This window comes from Myotis brandtii, unplaced genomic scaffold, assembly GCF_000412655.1.
Source record: "Myotis brandtii unplaced genomic scaffold, ASM41265v1 scaffold115, whole genome shotgun sequence".
NCBI lineage: Eukaryota > Metazoa > Chordata > Mammalia > Chiroptera > Vespertilionidae > Myotis > Myotis brandtii.
Window position 1 is genome coordinate 21201641 of NW_005353967.1, and position 24429 is coordinate 21226069.

General features: G+C 32.9%; 1 protein-coding gene across 12 annotated transcripts in view; it reads right to left on the bottom strand.

Annotated features, from left to right (window-relative positions):
* The window catches only part of SSBP2 (single-stranded DNA binding protein 2), a 220639-nt gene that overhangs the window by 43600 nt on the left and 152610 nt on the right, over positions 1 to 24429 (bottom strand). For 9 of the 12 annotated variants that reach the window (XM_014550279.1, XM_005858104.2, XM_005858103.2 and 6 more), the window contains 3 exons: positions 12519 to 12578; positions 1813 to 1879; positions 1448 to 1518 (listed from right to left, as the gene is read on the bottom strand). In XM_014550279.1, coding sequence (XP_014405765.1) covers positions 1448 to 1518; positions 1813 to 1879; positions 12519 to 12578 — 198 coding nt within the window. The remainder of the gene's footprint in view (positions 1 to 1447; positions 1519 to 1812; positions 1880 to 12518; positions 12579 to 24429) is intronic. The other 3 variants (XM_014550278.1, XM_014550260.1, XM_005858102.2) reach the window with 1 other exon arrangement.

Genomic DNA, 24429 nt, shown 5'->3' on the forward strand with positions numbered 1-24429 from the left:
AACTGAATTAAGTCTGATTAAATTATAGGAATCAGTTTTGATGTGTTTTTAAAATATATCTTTTATGGAAATCTTTTGGGAAAAAAGCCTTTACATTCTGTGTAGCCAAATTGGTTGGTTTAGTTCATTAAATACTTAGTTTATTAAAAACTTCTGTATATTCAATCAATGAAATATCCTATAGATTTTATGAATTCTAATTACTATTAATAGCTTAATGATGGTTGGTCACAAATTATTATTGCTAACATGAGTAGTAACAGAGAAAATAATTTAAATATTGAAATCAGATTTTTATAAGATCTTAAGAAAGCACATAAAGACAGCCTAAATGAAAGAAATTATTTTTTTTCTGATGGAATATCTCACATATATTTAATTTAATGAAAGAAATTATTCTTTCCTGAGTATCTCACTATCTCACATAGTATTTTTCCCCATGTAATATGGTATTTCTGAAAAATTAGGTTATATGAACTTCATGTTTCAATACAGTTCAATCATTTATTACTGTATGTTGGTTAAAAACTCCTGGGTGTTAGATTCTAAATCTCTGACTCCTTTGGCCACACAACAAAATCTTAAATTTTAAAAAGTAGATACATGAAACAATTTCAAAAACTGTCACTAATAATGTTTTTCTTGAAAAGGACAAATAAAATAAATTAATTCATTCTTTTGACCAGTGTTATGACATGCTAACCTCTGACCCATGAGATAGAAATTTTAAATTCTGGATTTGGATTAGTTTCTTTGAAATATAACATTATAAAATTAATTTCTACCCCATGCAGTTTTCACAAGGAAGACAAAAAAGATATTTCAGCCAAAATAAATAATATCCTGGAACAGCATACTTAAGAAATGTCACCAACAGCTAGGATAGATTTGACCTCAGTGTATACTTCTGGGAAATTTTGATAGAGAAATGGGCTAACATCTGATGTTTACTGATAGCGCTATGCTTGTTCAGCAAGACAAATTTCCAATGGTTATTTCTAAATGATTCTCTATTATTTCCATGTTCTATAAAGAAATATGGTAGTATAAAATAGTCAATGACATCCTCCCAAAGACAGAGAAGTATTTTATATTGTTTATTTTATTTAATATTTTTAACCACTTAATTTATATGGCTGTTATCTTTTATAACAATTTTCTATAAATTTGAATATATGTCCTCAATATAACTAACAAAGGGCAATAGTTATCTTTTTATAATTATTATTATGTATTTTCTTAAATGTACTGAATGCATGTGTGACAGCACCTGTAAATATGGTTTGCTGCTACATCAATTTAGACGTTACAGATATTATATTCTCAAGAGCCTAACAACTATATTATATCAAGCCTTTAAGGCATACAACAAAAGCCAGGAAATAACATAGTTTGTTTATATAAAATAAAGGCAAAAAAACTCAGCGTTTACTTTCTGATTATTTACCTGTGGTCCTAAGGGCACCATTCCTCTTGGAGGAGTCATTCTCTGCATTGGCCCACCCATATTTGGATGTCCTAAAATAAAAGTAGGAAGGCATTAGCTAAGAAATGAGCATGGGTGCCAAACCAGAGGCTAGGAGTCTCCTCTCTGTGTGGTGCTTAATTATTCTGTTTCTTATGTTATCACTGCCTTCATCATTATGCATAATTAAGACTTAGCTAAAAATATAAATCACTTGGCCATGCCATCTGCAAAAATGCAACTGGTATAATTATGGAAGATTTATTCAAATAAAAAATTCCTTAAAAGAATAAAAGATTTCCTTTGAGATTCTGCACATCTATTTCACTTTTACTTTAAACAGTTACCTTGTTGTCGAGTTGGGTCCATTCCACTGGGAAGTAATGGCTGACTTCCTGGGACACCTCCAAGTGCCTAGCATTTTTAGTAAAAACAAAATAAAAAGCAATATTTTAAATATTTATAAAATAAGGGCTTTAACAATTCTCTTTTAAAATTCCTATAATTACAGAATGCATTTGATTATTTCACAAGATTTGTTATATTTCACATTCATTTATAAATTTTATAGGTCTATAAACCTAATATAAGTTCTTAGTTCTAAAATTATCCTGGCAAGCAAAATAAGCATTTTGGGGGAACAAATATCTAGGCAAAAAGTTGTCCCACATTTTTCAAAGACGTATAATGCCTTTGCTCCAAATTAATTTACTAAGGGTACCGAGATAAGTAATTTTGCTTCTTAAATATAAGCTCTGTTTCTACAGATTCTTTTACTCATTTGGGATTGCAAGAGCAGCAGGACTAAAATGCCAAGGGGCTAATGAATATTTTTTTGGAGTCACATTTTCCCTAAGAAACTATTAATAAAAATAATATTCCAATTAAGTTCACACAATTTGGCTGCATCGAAAAGGAAAACTAGAACGGAAAAAGATGGAGATTAACAGAAAGAGCTTATTTATGCAGGTGCAAAGCAGGATACATACTGAACTGCAAGTTTCCATAGTTGTCTGAGCAGCTGTTAGTGCTGAACAAAGCTGTAAGCGATTTAAACCCATTGATCTTATGAAGTATATATGTATACATATATATACATAATCCTGACAATTGGCAAGATTTTACAAAGATTCATTCATTTAAATTTAAGCAGGATAAATCTTATCCAATTACTTAAAATTTCAAGTTATTTCAAAAGAATTTAATATTAAAGAATTTATATATGTAGATCAGAACTCTTTACTTAACAATCACTTAGGATACAGTAGAGAGCTGTCATTTCTCAAGCCATTTTATAATTACTTGAATTTTTTTTGCTTACAAGCACACTCAATATATATTTATTGAATTCCTGCTTAACCTTTCCAGCCTAATTTCTTGCCATTGCCACACTGACACTCTAATTTCTAGCCATACCAAATTTCTTTCCATTTTTTTCAATTCATGCATTCAATCAACAATAATATCTAATTGTCAATCATAAAAAATAAAATAAGAACTAAAACTAGACTATCTCTCCTCTCAAGGTGCTCACAGACTCTTACATGCCTATTGCTGACATATTTTAGATCCCAGATTCGGGATCACTTCCTAACAAATTCTTTCCTACAAACACAGTCTGGGGGTAAGTTTTCCTTCTATTTGCTTTAAAATATGTGTAACTGTTTTTAAAGTTCAAACTTACAGAAAAATTGCACAATTGGTATAAAGATTTCCACACACCCTGACACCAATTGCTCAATTGTTGACATTTCACCACATTTGCCCCATCGCCCTTTCTCCTTCTTTCTCTGTGCTTTTATCCTAAGTCTTTTCAGAACCAATTGGGAGCAAGTCACAAATATTGTCTCCATCACACCAAAGTACTGCAGAATATAATTTCTAAACATGGATATTCTCCTATATAACCACAGCACAACTTCTCAAGACAGGAAATCCACAGATACAACACTACTGTCCAAGCCATAGACCTCACGCAAATTTTGCGATTTGTCTAAAAAATGTTTCTTTTTTTCTTTCTGGGACCAGGACCTCAATGAACACATGTTGCATTTAGTTGTCATATTTCTTCATGCGCTTATAAGCAGTAATAATTCCTTAGCCTTTCCCTATCATGTCCTCACCAGTTTTAAAGAGGATGAATATTAAAATTCTACAGGAGGATCTGATGTCTCTTCATGACCTCCTAGACCAGTGATGGCAAACCTATGACACACGTGTCAGAGGTGACATGAGAACTCATTTTTTTGGTTGATTTTTCTTTGTTAAATGGCATTTAAATATATAAAATAAATATCAAAAATATAAATCTTTGTTTTACTATGGTTGCAAATATCAAAAAATTTCTATATGTGACACGGCACCAGAGTTAAGTTAGGGTTTTGCAAAATGCTGACACGCCTATGGTTGCAAATATCGAAAAATTTCTATATGTGACACGGCGCCAGAGTTAAGTTAGGGTTTTTCAAAATGCTGACACGCCCAGCTCAAAAGGTTTGCCATCACTGTCCTAGACCAAGGTAATGTTGTTTTTACCAGGAGCATCACAGAAATGGGGTGATGCTCTTCTTAGTGATTACCTTAGAGAGCACATGATGTTGACTGATCCCACAAATAGTGATACTGACTTTTAAAAAATATATTTTAATCAATTTCAGAGAGGGAGAGGGAGAGACAGAAACATCAATGATGAGAGAAAATCACTGATCGGCTGCTTCCTGCACGACCCCACTCGGCATCAAGCCTGCATCGGGGGCTTATGGCCTGACCTGGAAACAAACCACGATCTCCTGGCTCATAGGTCGACGCTCAAACACTGACCCATACTGTTGACTTTTATCACCTGATTGTGTTGGTCTCTGCCATGTTTCTAAACTATAAGATCATTATGTTTCCTCTTTGTAATTGATTACTTTTAGTATTAGAGCTATTCCAAGATTGTCAATATTCCACTCCTCATTAATCATTTATCAACCCACCAGCTTAGCATCCACTGACAACTCCTAAGCACTATGATAGTTGCCAAATACATTCTTTCTAGGCTTATAAATTGGTATCCCAACTGTAAGGAAGAGCTTTCCTTTTCTTATTTATTTAGTATAGACTTATTGATTCCTATTATATTCAATGTGTTCTAATCTATTACTATCATCACTTACTTTAATATTCATAAATGCTCATCATATTTTCAGCATTTCCTTACTGACAAAAGATGTTCCAGGTTCATCTCATACTTTTTCTGGCTTAGTTCTGGAATCAATCTTTTCTCCAAAGGGCTCTGATTCCTCCCAGTGAAGAACGGTATATAGGCATCCAGACATCGGTTCTCAAGGGTGTGCTTATAGGTCCTCTTAGTAGACTCTGAGCTTAAAAATCTACATATGTATGTGCATATGCGCACATATCTACATCTATGATAATATCCCTCCTCTCTGTATGGTGTATATACATACCGAAAATTCATACTAACACCGATTCAACACCTCCAATTCTAATCCAAAACCTTAGATCCTTAGATTTTTAGCCTTTTTCCTTTCTATGTTTCTATTTTCTCCAACAGTGAGAAACCAACTTTAATTATATTCAATATTTTTTACTTGTTTGCTTAATCAATGTGTTTATTTGTTCAATAAAACCAATCTTACAACCACAACGGCCATTTGTTCTTTTTGCTATGTCTGTGTGATTCCCCCTGCCTTCCTGCTTTTGTAGGATCTTATACCTCACTTTCATAGAACTTAAATATGATCATAGCTTGTTTTCTTCTCTATATCTCCAAAAGACTATAAGCTCTGAGAGAGTATGGAACCTATTTGTGCCTCTGGGCTCAGAATAACCAATATTTATTTAAGGAATAGGGTTTAAATTGGACAATTTTAGGAATCATCAGTGATAAAATCATAAGAATGGAATAGACTTCAAAGAGAAGGACAAAAAGATCAAATATATAATTATTTAGAAATACCAAAGAGAGATAAAAAAGGAAACTAAAAGTGAATAGGTATGAAATTAAAAGGGGGACCAAGACCAACATTTCAGAAAGATTGAGGGAAGTTTCAAGAAGGAAGACGTGCCCAACTCTGTCAAAAGTTATAAAGAAGTGAAATAAGTCAGACAGAAAGGTCAAGAATCATATGATTTCACTCATATGTGGGATATAAAACTGAAAACAACAAATGAACACACAAGAAAAGCAAACCACAGTATGGTGGTTACCAGAGGGGAGGGAGTTTGGGGGGAAAGTAAAGGTTAAAAGGGGTCAAATATATGAGGATGAAAGAAGATTCAACTCTGGATGGTGAACACACAATGCAATATGCAGATAATGTATTATAGAATTGTACATTTGAAACCTATATAACTTTATTAATCAATGTCACCCCAATATACTTAATAAAAAGAGACATTTTTAGACAAAAACAAAAGAATTAGGAGCACAGACTATATATGACTAATCAACATATATTATTTTCAGTTGTGAGTTTGAAGTTCTTGCTTTTATAAGTCTCTAAGTGGTTAATTATATACTCTGGACTTTGATTCTGAATTTCTAAATCTCACTGGACATGCCACGTTTTATCACAGGAAACCATTTTCTTCCAAATTCTGCTTTCTGTTGTTTATCTTGGACTATCAGAACAATTGACAAGTCTTTCTCTGTTTCTAGTCATCATTTAAAAAATATAACATAATCCTACAGAAATCTTGATCAATGTCATGTCTTTCAAAAGTCTGTCTTTTAGAATAAGCAAAATCTTTAACTTTTAAAACAATTTTATCAGTCCTGGAATGACAGACAAGGGCATCAACGGCGTAATTGCTGCGTTCTTTAAACCATTAATATCAGGGAAAAAACAAATTTATAAATCTTGTTATCATTTTCATATTTTTTAACATGTTAAATGTACTCCATTCAGACTTGTTTAGTAAAAAATTTTGGCATACATTATTTGGTCTATAAAAGATCTTCACTCTGACAGACAAAATAACGCTCATGATGGAGGTGTTTAATAATAACCAGTATAATATTAACAACAATGGACACTTGTGAGGTGGTATATTTGTGTCAGGAATTGTGTTAAGCTCTTTATATTTATTATTTCATTCAATGCTTACAACAATACTATGAGGCTATTATTAATCCTTTTTCATTATGAGAAACTGAGCTTTAATACATAAGTAATCTGTTTATTTGTCCATAGTTATACCATAGTTAAGTAGCAAAGCCAGGGCTTCAAATCAGATCAACATACTCCAAAAGTTCTAAATGATAAGCTTAAATTCTAGAATTTAAAAAGGATTAAATAATACAAAATTTATTAAAACAGAAATACTTAAATGAAAGAATTTCTTTTTAAAAAGATTTTTTATTCATTTTTAGAGAGAGAAATGGGGAGAAAGAGAGAAACATTGATGTGAAAGCGAAACATCCATCAGCTGCCTCCTCCATGCCCCCCACCAGGGTAGAATTGGCAACCCTTCGGTGCACAGGATGATGCCCAACCAACTGAGCCACACTGGCCAGGGCAGGAATTTCTTGATTCAAACAAGAATTATTTCATTTACAAAGAACATGAAATCAACGCTAAGCCTCTCTAGGAACTTGAGATTATGGTGTGTATTTCCTTGAATATCACCATATAGTCTACTCATAGAGACTAAATGTTCAATGATGAGGAAAACATTTATTAATTTTAAAAGTTTTTATGATATAATTCAGTTAACAGTTTTAATGTACCCAAATTTTTAATGGGCCTCCTCAATTATTTGAAATGAAATAGAATAATATAATCAAGAAAATTTAGAACTAAAGGGATTTTAGAAATACCTGAATCCACTCTCATTTGACTGGTAAAAAAATACCAAGACCCAGGTTAAGTGACTTGCTCCAAAGTGACTTGCTGGGCATTGCTAGCATTTCGACCTAAGATGCTTAACACAATTAAGGTCCTTTCAAAAACAACACTGTCTTTATTTATTTATTTATTTTATAAAAAGGCAGTATGAATGGAAAAGATATTGAAGTACAGAAATATTATAGTCAGTGTAGCAAGATATTTGTCTCTAAAGCACAACTCATCATTTGATATATTATCTTTCTTTTTTCTGTATCTCAGTTTAGCTCTTTGCCACATGTGGCTATTTAAAATAATTAAAATGACTAAGTTAAAATTTTTGTTCCTCAGTCACTCTGGACACATATCAAGTGCTCACAGGTGCTCAAAGCACTGAAGCTACTGCATCTGACAGTGCCGACTCAGAACATTTCCACCATCCCAGGCAGGGCTGCATTAGAATGCCAGGTCCACAGAAGAGAGATTTTCATTAGTTTGTTTACTGATGTGGCCCCACATCTGAAATTGTGCCTGACACATAGTAAACCTCAACAGATATTTGTTGAATGACTGAATATTTCTAAAGGAGATTTTGTACAACTCTATGAAATATCCAATAAAAAATATGGCAATGCAATTTTTTCCCCATTGGCTTACATCCTAAAAGGATGTAACAAAACAGCTGTAAAAGAATTAGATATGTTTTGAGAAAAATAGTAAAATAGTAAAAAAAAAAAAAAGCTCTATATAACTGTAACTTAAATTGAGTAAGACTGCACAGCATTCACTATGTAAATTTTTCTTGGTTTGGGAAGGAGAATGAATTTCTTTTTGTCAGACACTGAATTTGTTAATTTCCTTTGTCCTATAATAGTAGAAACTAGTTGGAAATACATACATCCAAGAATATACTCATAATTCAAATTCATAAAGAAATAACACATTTTGCTTTTTTAGATTTCACATAGAAATTTAAATACACTAATAGTATAATTATCACTAAGAAACAAATAAATAAGGAGATCCCAGTTAGAAAGGGATCTTTTTGAACTGGCAAAGAAAGTTACTTTATGCTTTCATCATAAACCACTAATTTATGTTAAACACATGGAACATATTTAATTTTTAAAGTTAGAGATTTGCTGTAGTTATCCTCCTTACAGTTTTAGCTATAAGACTCCCGCTATTTACTCAATGTAGAGCATATTTCTCTTTATGCAGCTGAAGTCTGTCTCTTACCTTTTCATATCCTCATTAAATAAAAGTCAAATTCTACACATGAAAAATTTTACAAAGAAAATTATTGATAAAGGAAATACTAAATAGCATTTATCCTGGATAAGAGAACTTTTGAAAAAGAGTAAGTATGTAAGTATGTAACTTGTTTAAAATACCTTGGCTATATGGGACTATAGTAAATTTATTTTCAGTATAAAAGTAAATGTCCCAATGATTTTTTTCCTGCTCAAATGCCTGCTGATTTTTTCTGAAAAGTGATGAAGTAAATCCTTTTAAAGATCTGTCTGTACTCAGCATCCATTATATTTTCCCTTTATATTGTAAAAACTATACATTCAATATTAATAAAGGATAATATTACATATTGAATAACCAGAACTAATATATTTTTTTCTAATCACAAATTATTACCTGCTCAATACAAACTTTAAAAATAAAAAAATCATTCATAATCTTACCACTCAGAAGTAAAGGATATGGTTCTTATACTCTTTGTGACAAATGTATGTTTATAGATGGAGGCACGAGTGGAGGAAATTCGCTGAGTATGTACAGTAATATAGCAAAGGTGTTGTACTATATACATCTTGTGCTTTCGTTTTCACATTTATTAATAGATCATAAACATTTGATCATATCTATAAATTTAATTCCATAGCATGCCCTTTAATAGGTGCATACTATTCACCATTTAGATATACCATAATTTATTTAACCACTTATCTATTATTGGACAAATATTTTTGAGAGTTTCAGCAGAATAGTTAGATGTTATGTGCTTTTGAATACCCAACTCAGCTTTAGAATTTAATATTGTCAATAGCATTAATTATGTGTTATTTCTATTCACATACCTGTTGACAGAGTTTCAGGAGTGGTCAGAAATAGAGTATAAATTCTCAAAATTCTATAGGATCAATAAGTCAATAGTTTATTCTTGGTGTCACTCATTTACAGTCTATATTTCTGGCTGCCTTGGTTTTCTCAGCATGGTGTTGAATGAATATTGTGAATTTTTCTGATTAGACATTTTATCTATGAGGAGGATAAAGACCTGCTCTACTCCAGGTTGTGGACACTTCAACACCAATGGCCCATTCTGACAGCTGAACTAATTCCAGCGTAAAATTGTATAGTAAAAAATGGTTTTTGGACTTAACATCTGTGCTTCATATGTTTTCTCATGTATATTTATTCTTTACCAAATTGTATATTTTTGTAAGTTGACTTTCCTTTCATCATTTTAGAGACTCCTTCATATACTTTTTTGCATAGTGATACTATACCATATTCTAAATACTCAGTCCTATGAATATACAAACAATATAAATATAAACTATTGTGAATTTAGTCCAGAACCATGAAAACCATCTCAGGAGACCTTCTATTAAAATCTATACTCTAATCATTAAAAATTCTGAAGGATCTGTTTATTAAAGGAATGTCTATTAACATATTCCAAATGAATAGTCAACACCATTAAAGAGGTTAATATTTCACTTTTTATTTTCTTAGGCATAATCTATCAATAAAACAAAATTTGATTAGTTTATGATCACTATAAATGAAGACCAAATAAAAACTATTTAATATATTTGTGTTTTTGTATACATCATTTGAATTAATCACCAAAAACAGTTTTGCCAAATCTACTTTAATGACTACATAATGAAACTGAAGAACCATTTTGTTGCTTGAAAGGATCATGCTCCTAAATAGGTTAAACATTCCCTAAAACTATATGTTTACACTATTAACAGAATTAATATGCTTAGAAAATTATTTTTGAAAATAGTAAAAATGTAAATTATTATAAATTTGAAAGTTAGATGTTTGAATTAATGAAGTTAACTAAATATTTGTTGTTGGGGGGTGGGGGGGACGGACAAAAAAGGAGCCACTCACAGAAGAGTACAGTTGTTTTAAAATATCCTTAGGTAAAGATTTTGAAATTCTTGAGGAAAAAGTGCCTGTATCATAACTCTTTATTACCTTTAACTCTTTAATTGCCTCTTTTATAAATCCAGATGTATTCGAAACTTGTTCTTTAAAAAATTCTAGATTTACAATTCCACATGCCCACAAACAATCCACTCCTCTTCCTAAACTGTTTCATGTTGTCAGTCTCTATAGATACGGAGCCTAGCACAGTATCTTACAAATAGCCGGCATTTCAACAAGGTCAAATGGATGCAACTCCAATGATTCTGTCAGATTTTCATTCTTGATATGGAATACATGAAGCTAAAAATTCTAACAATACACTACTATAAGACATTCACATTTCTTTCAGAATTTCAGGAACCTCTTAGATGTATGTAACATACAAAGTTATGGATGGGAGTCTAAAACACCATGAAGACTTCAATAAAAGGTGCAACTTCTTGTCTTTTGAAAAGAAACTTAAAAGACTCAGGCGCCTATTTCAGCAGACATGTCAATATATACAGGTTCACCCACAGAGAAAACAAAACTCCCGTACGTTCGAACACTTGGCATCTGTGCAGGCCCCTTTCTTATTTCATGCATGTTCCCACAGCCCTATGTTCTGAATGCAAATTCAGTCTGGAGGAGAAAACTCCTCCAGCTGCTAATGTGAGGACTTCCAGCTCTGCGTTAAGGCTGTCCCCAGGGGGGGAAGGGGGTGCTGGCACTCCTTACTGTGCACCAGGAGCAGAGAACCAGCAAACGAGGGCACTTCAAGGACACTGCATAATCTCAGTGAGAGCTGAGAGAGAAGCAGACTCTGTTGCTATAAAATGTATTAGGAAGCACAGCTTTCTTATCTTGTTGGTCAGGAAGGAAAGTGAAAATGAAGCGTAAGAATGAAAAAGAGAACTTATTCTGATAACGGGTTTACTTTAAATCTGGGAAAATGCTGAGGTGTACAAATAACAGAATTAGAGAAAGTGACAAAACAATTATCTTGACATAACTATTCTATATGTTTAAACATTTCATTTCTTCTTGTGTTATCTGTATCCTAAAATTAAACTATAAACTTCTTGCAAGTAAAAATTACACTTTATTTGCTTCAGTGAATAAATATTTATGATGCTGATTAAAAAAAAAAACTATCCAAGGACAAAAGTTTATAAAATCTCAAAGCTTCTTTTTGGTAAAATGTTGGAAGATCCATTGTTAATTATTTATGAATAGAGCTAACCCTTCTAGAAGCAGCTAATTATATGTCTGGTTTGTCAATTGGGCAAAATTGATGTAAATGTTATAGCCATGATACTGAAAACATATTTGAAAAATAAACCAAAGTATGTGCATAGAAAAGTGTACTGCCATCCTTTAAATGAGAGTATAACCAGCATTTATGAAAATTGTACATATTTAAAACCCTTTGCGGTCCAATGTTATTTTTGGAATTCAAACAGTCTGGTCCAAATTAATTGACGGGATTGAATGTTGAACTTTTTAATGTTCTTATTGCTCGACCGTTGGACCTGCTCCTAGCGCCTGGTCTGTCGAGTCACCAATGTTATTTTTGGAATTCAAACAGTCTGGTCCAAATTAATTGACGGGATTGAATGTTGAACTTTTTAATGTTCTTATTGCTCGACGTTGGACCTGCTCCTAGCGCCTAGTCTGTCGAGTCAGCCTCGAGGTTGGACCGAAAAGTGTTAAAAATTAGTTCAAAGTACATGGTTGACTCCAAGAGTCAGCAAACTTTGTAGGTCTCTCTCTAGATCACTTGATTTTCCTTCGAAGCCATAGACAATACATAAATGAATTAAGTGTGGCTGTGTTCCAATGAAACTTCATTTACAAAACAGTCATCCAACCTATGGGTCATAGTGGCCAACCCTTGAAGTAGATTATATATTACTAGTAGTAGCATTAAATGGGATAAAGGGTAATTTAATATTTTCATAGGTAAAAAATATTTGTGACATTTTCCAGATATTTATTGATTCTTAAAAAAACAAACAAACAAACGAACAAAAACTTAAGTAGCACATAAATCTTACCTGGTTAGGTATCCTCAATGGGGGCCTTGGACCTCCAGGGTACCGAGGTGACATAAAAGGCTATTGAAATAAAACAAACAAATAAACAAAACCAACCAAACAAACACATAAAAAAACAGCACAGTGTAAAATACGGATCTGAAAATAAACTGCTTTAAAAATTTTTAGAATTATACAAAACATAAATCAATTTACTTCCATATGTGATTGCTTTAAGTAGAATAAATGCTTTGAAGAAAAATTACCATTATATTTTATTTTTCTGTAGCCTATCTGGAAAATTTTCTGAGAAAACTGTAAAAAACACCAAAATGACTAAAGTATAGTAAAACAATTTTTAAATGTGAATTATTATTAAGGTAATGATATCTAATTGGCAAAAAGAATTAAGATATTTAGGCAATTGAAGCTCAAGGACTTCAGGAAGAGGCTTACTGGCTACATTATTATACAAATCGGGTTCTAAGTACATGCTTTTGACTGAACTATCCAGTTTTGTTATCAATTTCCTTTCATAATTTTAAAGTTGCCAACTTTCTTCACCCTTTCTTTTGTAGTTCTGTTTAAAATGATAAAGATATTTCTTTTCTAAGAGTCACCGTGGTAAAAAGAGCTTTGGCTTTACTTCATCAAGGGTTTGTTGTGATTCAAAATTGATTATAAATGTTTAAAGTTGAAATTTTTTTTATATATTTTGAGCCTAGCAGTTATGAAGTGTGTACCTTTAACAAAAATTGGTCTCATATTAAAATCCTATTCAATTTATGTTGTTAGATGAATCAGAAACTGCTTAAGATATGTTGACTCTATTAGTCCAAGAACCGTCTGAAAAACATCCTAAAAGTATCATTTTAGAGATTAGTCAATGTTGAGTGGAAGGAGAATATTTTTGATCAGTCAGATTTGGGCACCAAAACTTTTGAAGTTATTCCTAAAATTGTTAAAAATTCAATGTTTATTATATTTTTTATAAAATAATTTTGTCTACTTATATCACAATACGTAATTTACTTAAATATAAGATTATTCCTTTCATGGAATATAAGCAAATTATCAACTATAAAGTGTTGAATATTATAAAGTAAAATATTAAGAATGAACTAATATAAGTTCATTAAGAATGAACTAATGTAAGTCAACTTAACAAAGGCTTGGGCAAGCCAGATTTATAGTACTTTATATAACTAAATTCCACATTTATAATGCATTTTCTAAAAACATTTTTAGAAATTAGGTCTGTAGTTCATGGCTACATGTATTTCCCAGGGCTATTTTAAAAGTAGCATCTGAAAAATAAAATCCTAACATATTTAGGCTGTAAAGCATTTTTAATATTAAATTAGTGCTGTTATGACATAAGCTCTTAATATTCAAATTGATACTTACATTAAGTTATCTGTTAACCATTTATGTCCTCAACTGCTTACTTGTTGAGGTAATGACACAGCAGCAGAACCCAAAAGAGTTTGTATACTAGCAACTGAGAATATTCTATACAAATATTTGTACTTCACTATTCAGAAGTTAATATACTTTCAAATATAATTTAAGATAGTAAAACAAATTTAAATTATTTATGGTAAAATATGAATCTAAGAGATTACCTATAACAATATAAAGTCCATCTACTGACAGACGTGAATACTCCCTACTTTAATAACCTCAGAAGAGTAGGTTCTTCAAAAAAATCCTTGGCTATGAAATGTGCTTACTCTTTCTATTTGGTGCAAAAAATTTGTTTTAATAGTTTGGGCATCAAATACTTGCATAAAGGTGTCATGAGGTGAATCAATATTTTAACTGGAAAAGCCTTCCCCTTGAAAAAGTTATTCCTGTGTGTGCAAAACACATTTGAGTAGAAGTCAAAGCTCTGGATTCTAGCTTTTGCATTCCCACTAATTAACAGAGGGGCGGGCCTGAGCCAATAACCTTTCCGTGCTTTAGTTTTTTCAACCTTAAAATGAGTGAGTTGGACTAGATGATCTCTAAAGTCCCTTAGAAAAATCAACAAAATAAAACCCATGATTCTGTGTTGATTATTCCCAGCACTACCTTTAAGTATAAATATTAGTGTATTGTAAATATCTATAAGTATTTGAAGTGTGTGGGAGTGGGGAGGGGGAAAGGGTGGAGTTATAAGCATATGTTCCTAAGGCACAAAACACCTTTATTGAGGAGCTGGAAAAACTTATTTCCACTTCCAGAGAAAATGGAAAATCCACTTGAAGAAAAAAATACTCCAACAAACAATTATGCCCTTTGTTCAGAGCAAATGTCAATAGGGAGAATTTTAAAAGCTGTACTTATTGATTAAAAGATGTGCTAGAGATTAGTTCATTCAACAAATATTTATTAAATACCTACGAAGGCACTGTTCTAGTGGTTGGACATATCAGTGAATAAAGCAGATAAAGATCACTGTCCTCTGCTTAGGATTTTTCAAGGTTCACAGTCTTGTAATTAATAGGAGAAAGAATTTTCTGGGAAAATTGTTTTCTACCATCAGTCCACTAATCTGGAACAAATAGAATGTTCTCTTCACCAAATGGCAAGTATCGATGAAAACTCGAAGAAAATAATATTTCAATCTGGTGCCTTCCCTCAAAAGTCATATTACATCATCCCTAGTTTATAGAGCTATTAAAAAGTTTTCCAAATTGACAAAATTCATGGAGTAAGATTCTTTATATGATAAATAGAGTAGTACAGTTAGCACTGTGAACTGGAAACTACATTTACAGGCATAAATTCTTGTTTCTACGTTTTTAAGTTGTCTGCCCAGAATGAATGGGATAACTCAAAGTGAATAAAAATATATACAAAGTCAGAAAAATCAATAAATATTTGATGACAAAATGAAAGGGAAGAAGACTAACAGAAATACAAATCAAGTGTCCATCTCATTTCCTCAAAATAGTCTCTTAAAGAACAACACAACATTTATAATCATAATTTACTTCAGCATAAATGTCATTCAATTTTAAAAGATTGTTAGTTTCCATTATATCAAGAATTATTCATGGACTTTTACACTTCTGCTTTTCTAACATTCTATTTTCTAAAGAGAGATTTTCCTTTCTTCATTGCCCTTTCTGCTAGTGGGAAGTAGTAGTCTCCCTCTTACATGGTCTTCCACAGGCAACTTAGTGTTTTATCTCAATCCCTAAGATCAGAAGCAACCAGTCCTTCCTCTTTCCCCACACTAGTTGGAGGTAGATTTCTCAGTCCAATTCTTTCCTTCTCTGAAGATCCCAGACCTCCCTCCAAGGGAATGGTTTCATAAATAATTTATCAGTACTAAAATTACAGGTGATAAGGACCATTTTAGGCCCTCACTCCTTACAAGATCAAAGTAGACATCTTACATTGCTCAAATGTTGTTAACATTTTCTAACATTAATAGCTTTTAAAAAACCTATAAATATGATTTATCCACAGCAGAATATTCTCTATTTCTTGAGAATACTCTGTACTCTCCTTTCTCTGCCAAGTAAATTTCTATTAATCCTCCAAGGGCCAGTTTAAATGTCACTGCCTCTTTAAAGAATCTTCCTAGGCTCCTTTCCCTCTACTTCCTTTGCACATTGTTCACACCATGTCATAAAGTACACTGCGGGGAGACATGTGCCTTGATATGTAGAAAACCCACTTCAGAGGAAAGAACACAAAACCGTATCAGGCAGTCATCACCTTAATGTGAGGCGGCAAAATGTAATTTATCCATAAAATTGGTATTTCCTAGATCCTTAAAATTGATATAGCAATGTATAAATCACCTTAAATCATATTTTAAATATTCAACATGACTTTAGAAACCCTTTAACTCTTAGTGTTTAAGAACAAGTTGATATAGAAAAATTTTAATCATTAATAAATAAAAGTTTTTAAAAAAATACCAATCATTTAACCACTTTCTATATACTATGTCTTATTTTATGAGCATAATTTAGAACATATCAGTGATGAAGAGAAGAATAACACTAACTTCTTTAGAGGGAACAAATGTAGCATTTAGTTTATGCTTCTGAAAATTTAGAAGTCTGAGGTATATTCTAAAGTATATAATTATGCACAATTTATGTAATTCAAAGTAACTTTGAACTTTTTTGAGGACAAAATTATTCATGTGCAATTTGCTTCTAATTTTGAAAAGAATAATGAATAATATCTTTCTAAATGACTGAAAGAAATACTACACAATTACCAAGTTTAAAAAAGTATGAACTTCAAAACAACTTAGCAAATGAACACTCACTTCAAAAATGACTTCTTCACAAAATCCCTTGAAGTTTTACAAGTTCTTTATTATACAATTAAAGTAAAATCGGAATTTTATAATTTTATTTGAATATGCCCTTTGACACATTTGTAGAGTAAAAAGTTTTGCTCTGTAGAGTTTAATAGCTTATTTCATGTATAACAGACCAAATTTCTTAACTAGCACTTTAGTTTTCTTACTGCTGTAACATTCTACTACTGCAATACATTTATAGAATAAAGGCAGGTACACATACTTCATTCTTACAACCAACTGACCACAAATAAATTGTCTGACTTCGCACTTCTTCCTAGGCCTCCCAGCAACTGTGCAACCATTCACTTAATGTAGAATTCTTTACCCTGGCTACCACTCAACCATGAAAAGCTGAAGAGGCAGTGGTATTTCAGGTAAGCAAGTTAATTTGTATAGAAAGCACTAATTAGCATGTGATCTGGATTTACTGGAGGAAAAGAAATGTGACAACTGAAATAAATACATTCACTAAGCTTTATCTCTCTTTTCTTGAACATTTTTGGTGGAGCTTTGATAATATATGTAGTCTTAGTAGTCTGTGTTTTGAAAGTCAAATGCCAACAGGGAATAGTAGAAGCTGGGTGGGGAATGGTGGTAAATGGATGTGGTATTATTAGAAGAGTATCATCATTATAATCAAACTGTTCATTATAATGTGATAACTTCTAATGAGGTTTCAAAAGGAAGCAGTTAGCACATTCTGGGAGAGCATGTACAGAGTAGCATTCAATAAATATTTGGTTGGTTCCACAGCTGGCTCATGGACCCAGTGAATGAGCAACATTGATGGAAGACTGTAAAAACCAGCAAAAGATGTAATAAAGCTTGGTTCTCGTGTATAAAATCTCACCTGACCAGTTTATTGTCTTGTTAAAAACAGCTAGTATCTATTGATATGATAAACTGTAAGCCACAGTATTGGCATAGTATACCTGGTTTTCTAGGGAAAATGCTTATAAAATATGTATAGAGGGAGAAATTCTGCTGGCTTAAGTAGGATACATTATATCTTCCAGAGGACCTAATAAAAGTAGGCAATGAACAAGTGTTGGAGAGACCAAGAAGATACTGAATTATAATTACAATATACATATCAACAACATATAAGAGAACTTACAATATAGATGAGTAATAAGGCCTTTTATTCTATTCTACTGCTTTCAGGTTTATCTTACTATTTCTGGGGTGCAGAGTTTAAAATAATAATTCTTAGGCAGTTTTATACAGTACTAATATTTAGTCATAACTCTTTGGCAAAAAAGAATGTCAGCTTAATTTAGGTATGATTTGGCAAAGAAAGTATGGTACCTTAGTGATCTTTTTCTGAAGCATAGGCCAGCCATGAAAACTGCTAAGAACTCCATATAGCAGCTTATCTCACAGTTTGTCTCATAAAGTGCTGTGTTTATACATGAGACAGTCTTTGCAGACTAAATTATCAAAAAGCTATAATTCTTAGGTCTCAGAAACATGTTTTAGCTGAAGGGGAACAAAGTTTGTCACTCCAAAATATACCTCTTTGAGGTATTGATCATTTTAAGCTGGTTATTTTTAAGAAATTGAGACTCAGGAAGAACCTTTGATCTTCCCCCTAACTGCCTAAAAGAGAATTAGATAGAGGACCTGCTCCAGGAAGGGAGCTCTCATAATAGGTAACAATGGGACACAGAGGTAAGTTTAATTGAAGTAGTATGTGACAGGGAGGAATCTAGCAAGGTCCCTTTGATCAAAGTCCTCTGTGTCCCATTGTTAAAGATGGCCCAAACATTTATTTTCCATCTCCATGCGAATTGTGAATTGCCTTCCTCCCTTGTGGAACTCCTTTGCTCAATATGACATATAAAACTCAACTGCCTGGTTTCCTCAGGTCTCATATTGTTATGGAACCCTATATTACATATGTAGTAAATTTGATTTTTTCATCTGTTATTTGTCTCATGTCAATTTGATTAGACTAGCCAGAAGAACAGGGAAAAGAGGGAAAATTTTCCCTTCCCCCACAGCTTATATATTTTCTTTCCATTAAAAAAAGGCTCAGATTTGAGTAAGAACATTAGACATTTGCTGTCTTCATATCAACTTGTCTTTAGCACATAACCATCTTGAGTCCAAAAATCTGTTAGAAAATGGTTATTTGCCAAAAATTAATCAGCATTTAGGCAGAAACACAAAGTACAAAGTAATATAGAACTTGACAAAATATGGGTTATCTTCAGTAATTCCATTAATTACATAAAGATCAAATATCTAGCTTATTGGTCCTGGGCAGGCATGGCTTTAGACACATTTAATCTTTCTTCTGATATTTCGATGTACTGTTTTAAGCAGACAGAAGGGAATAAGACATACTCTATGACAAAAATTATTCTAATATCTTTCAAGGAAAAAAACTCCCAAACATAATTTTAGAAAATGATAAATATGAAAGGTTATGATTATTTACCTATAGTCCTGGAAAATTAATATAAATATATTCACTGTAAGATTTATCAAAAAGCATAAACTTAAAAAAACTAAATATTACTTTTTATTCAGTCTGTGTCCATTTTTTTAGTTAATGCACAGTTTTCTTCGCTGTGCATGATTTTCCTATACAGATTTCTATTCTCTATTTTGCTATTCTATATTTCCCTTAGGAGACAATCTTTTTTCTTAAGTGTGTTGTTTCTTAAAGTCATGTGCTACTGAGAATATTATTTTGAAAAATCATTACAGAACGCTGTGACTTAACATTTCATTTCAGACATCTTATACATAGTAAGAACATTCACATATTTTTATATTTATAATTCCATGAGATGCTTTGTGAGGTTTCTTCATGAGTATTTTTTTCTGTAGAAAAGTAATGAAGCCTAAATTATGCAGCAAATGAATTTTGTCAAAGTTACTTTACAATTTATGTATTTTAATTGGTCTAGTTTCTTTTCTGTTTTTCATGACAATCTCCATCAGACATTACTGACACCCTAGTGAATAAGACACTCTTGATTAACACATTTTAATTCCAACTAGTATTAAACTAATTTAGCTCACAAAATGACATACTTGTGCTGGCATATTCTGCTGATAAGCATAAATATGTAGTTTATGTCTCATACATCTTAGATATTCTATCATCATCAACACAATTAAAGCAACTCATAAAGTGACTGCAAAATATTAACAGATCCAGTTTCCTAGATGTTATTTTGGCAATTCAGCACTGAGTTATACTTTTGATATGGATTTAGTCTAAGCATCAAAATTGCTAATTTACATTATGGGCCTTTTCAAAAAGATTCTATTTCTGAAGCCTTCATTACTATATATTAGTTACAGGTGTGTGACAATGGACTTGTGGATTGTGAATGGGGACTGTGCTGGCTGCTGGTCTAATAAACTATGTAAGTTTGATGATATTCTACAAAAACTTTAATATTTTGTTTTAGATTGATTTATACTCACAAACACACACAGACACATTTTTCTGGTGTCCATGGGACAAGTAGGTGGAATCCTATGCTAAGTTAGCTCTGTGCTGCCTCCCGCTGCTGACTGAAGTCACAAGGACAGATCGACCTTAGTGTATTAAAAAACAATAACACTATGGGTATGAAAAGAAATATTTGAGATTTATCATTTAGGATAAGTTATCACTGACTCAACCAAAAAAGAAGTTGAAACGCCAATTTTTATAAGCCACTCTTAATTTTTCATTAAAGAATGCAAAAGTGTACCCTTCTTTCTTTTCCTCATTTTATAGTCAGACTTCCATCTAAACTCGTTCCAGATGCAAGTGTGTGAGACAGATCGTTTACCTAAATGTTCCACTGCAAAAGAAAAAATGCTACTTTGCCTGATCCTTTGAACATCGTGATATGCTAGGAAAATTTCTACTGATTAGGAGTGCCTTCAAATTCACATGCAATGATAACATTTGTTAAAGAAACTGTCCTATGGGGTTGGTGTTCTAATACAAGTGGCAGATTGTATACAGGAGTGGGAAAAGTAGATTTACAGTTTTAATACAAATAAATAATACAATAATTAATAAACAATAGAAAATAAACTCTGTTTCGTGTACTCACAACTGTAAACCTGCTTTTGCTCACCCCTGTATATTTTTACTTTCTTTAGAAATAAAGTGGTACTCTCATATTCACTTGGTTACTTACCTGTAAACATGAAGTCTATACTTGAAATTACTCATGTCTAAACTATATAAAATGGTCTTTCTACAGAACAGAAAGACTTTCTAAATTACTAATGCGCCAAAAAGTCTTTTGAAAGTAGAGTTTACTAATTTGACTAACGTTAAAAAGTATAAAAATAAGCAAGATGAGCGAATTCAACTTGTACAAACTAAAGTTATTTCTCCATCTCCAATTTAAAAATATACATTTTTGAATACGAGTGTCTTAAATAGATGTACAAAATAAAACTTAAAAGACAAATTCAAGTAGAAAAATATTTACAGATGTCAAAAGTGTTTGTAATGTCAGAAATCGTTTATAGGATATAAAAATGACAGAAAACGGTATTCACATTTGGGGGAATTCTAAGTAATCAATTATTTTTACTCCTTCTTGATAAGTATCCTACTGTGTACAAAGGACATCTGATTACTCTATTCCCTGGAATTATAACTTGGACTCCAGATTATACCTGATTGCTGGTAGATGGATGACACCTGGCAATAGGCTATCCACACTCTCTTCCCACAGGTGCCAGCAGAGCTGTCCTTCCTCGGGGATGAGCAGTTTATGACAGCTGACACTTCACTCCCAGTAGCATTTCTCTGACTTCTCTGATCTCCCTCCAGCTATTGCCTCATTTCTCTTTCCCTTTAGAGCAAAACTCTTTGAAAGAGTTGGACATACTTGTTGACTCTAGTTTCTTTCCAGCTTATCTGAGTCCATTTTTATGAGGGTTTTATCCCCTCACTCCACTGAAACTGCCTTAGCAAGGCCACCAATGACCTTCTTGTTAAAGCCAGTGGTCAACTGTCAGTCCTCAACCAGTTTGGACTATAGCAGCATTTACACAGCGGATCATTTCTCTTCTCCTTGAAACTTTTTTTTTTTTTCGCTTCCAGGACAACGCATTGCCTGGTTTTCTTCCAATCTCGTGGGCTGCTCCTTCTCATTCTTCTTTGCTGGTTCCTCCTCAGCTCCCTGACTTCCTAACATCAGAGTGCCGGGGATCCTTATAGAGCTCCTATCTCTATCTATACTCACTATCTTGGTGATGTTATCCAGGCTCACAGCTTTAATTATCACCCATATGCTAACAACTCTCCAAATTACATCTCTAGCCCAAGCCTTAAACATATAACTCCAAACGTTGATATCTTGTTCCCTATTCAACCTCTTGTGAATATCTAATAGCCATCTTAATCTTAAGTTCAAAATTAAACTTATTTCCCCTCACACCTCCTCTTGAAGTTTTACCTACATGAGAAATGTCAACTCCATATTTCCAGCTGAACAGGCACCCTTGATTTAGCCTTTTCCCTCCTAACACAAGTCCCAACTATCACCAAAATCTGTTAGCTCTAGCTTCATAATATATCTAGAATCCAATCATTTCTTACCATTGTTACCCTGTTAGTCCAGGCCATAATAATTTCTTGTCAGAATTTTGCAATGACATCCAAACTGGTCTCCCTGTTCCCATCCTTCCCTCCTACAGATTAATCTTGACATAGCAGCCATGATAACCCTGTTCAAACCTTCTAATCGGAGTCAAACCCCAAATCCCTACAATGACCTATAAAGACTACCTGATAAGGCTTCCTGTTATCTAAGACTTCATATCTAACTCTTCTCCCCAGCTGACATTCCACTTTAGCTACCCAGACCTTATTGTCCCTGAAAAAAGCCAGCCATGCTTTGAACTCAGGGGCTTTATGCTTTCCTGTCTCTCAGCCTAGCACAGTCCTCCCAGATATTGACTGCATGCGCCTTCATTTCCTTTGGGTCTTTACTTAAATGGCATCTTCTCGACGAGTTCTCTGGCCACCCTACCCCAAATTTCTGCAAGGCTTCCTACTTTCCTTTTTGGTTTCATTTTTCTCCCTAGCCCTGACCATCATCCAACATATCATATGTTTTAAAATATTTACTTTGTTTATCGACTGTCTCCCTTAGTAGACTCTGAGTTCTATATGGGCAGGGATTTCTATTTATCTTGTTTACTGCAGTAGTAACTCTAGTGGGTGGGGTTGGGGGGTGCAGCAATATTTGTTGCTGAATACTATCAGCAATCTTAGCAGTGGTTCTCAAATTTCAGTTTGAAAGATTCATCTGTTAAAAACAAAACTAAACAACAAAACATAAAGGATTTCTAGTCCTACACCCCCACTCCCAAGAACCTGGGCACACTAGGAGTAGGTGACTTCCAGGACTCTCACATCCGCAGGCACAGAATACACTTGGAGAAAGTGCTCTGGACCCCACCTGCTGGGTCTCTTACAGGCTATCGCGTGGTGACCATATTCCTATAGAACAGGAGTGGACAAATCATGGCTCATGGGCTAGCTCTGGCCCACCACTCGTTTTTGTAAATAATGTTTTACTGGAACAGCCATGCTTATTAGTTTACATAGTGCCTATGTCTGCTTTTTCACAACAACAGAGTTGAGGAGATGTGCTTTTAAAGTCTAAAATATTCACTATCTGGCTTTCAAGTTTTGTGGACCACTGATACAGAATATAAAATAAGTTATTCCTGAGTACTACCTAATGATAAGCCATTTTTTAAAAAGTTGAAAGCATCCTAATGTATACTTAAGACAAATCTATCCCACCTACATAGGAAATTTATATTATTCCTTATCTTTAATTTCTCAAACAATAGACCATTTTTATTTCTGTAACCAACCTCAAATAAAAAATTAAATTGTGTTATAAATAGCCTTTGCATGTTTGCAATTTGGTATACATATTGCACCCCACGGGGCTCTTATTAAAATTTCAGCACTCTGGGAAAATTTTCAGTTAGATATTTTTCAAAAGAAAAACTGTAATTTCAAATTATTTGAAAAATAGATTAACTCTCACCACAGGTAAAATTTTAAAATATGGTATTTTATTGTTTAATATTAAATATCGTGACACCTATAGCATGAAAGTGAAAGCAAAACCAGTATTAGTCTAGGATGGCCAAGCTAACTTCTCCCTACAGAAGAGAAACACATAAACAAAAAAGAAGGATTTCTGAGAGAAAACTATTTCATTCCATCCTGATAGGGAAACCTCAGTGAAGACTCGAAGCCCGACTCTCCCTCCTCAGCTCTCTGTCCGTCCAGTCACTGCTGCAAGGACTTCAGTTGTTTGAAGCTGCAATTTGTTAAAAAGCTCACTTAGTTGCTCAAGCTGAGCAGTTTTAATTTATTTTAATAGTTGAGGCCAGAAAAAACGATGACCACAACTGCAGGAAAGCATTATCAAAGCCAGCTGTTAGGCCGCTTTTATCTTTATACTAGAGAAAGACCTGTTCTATTTTTAATATTTAGAATCTCTGCTCTTTAAAGTTTCAAAATTACATTTTGTAAGAAAATGAAACTTCATTTCTATTTCTTGAACTTTGATAGGTAATTTGATAAGTAAGTAAGCTTTCCCCACCTCCATTCTCTAA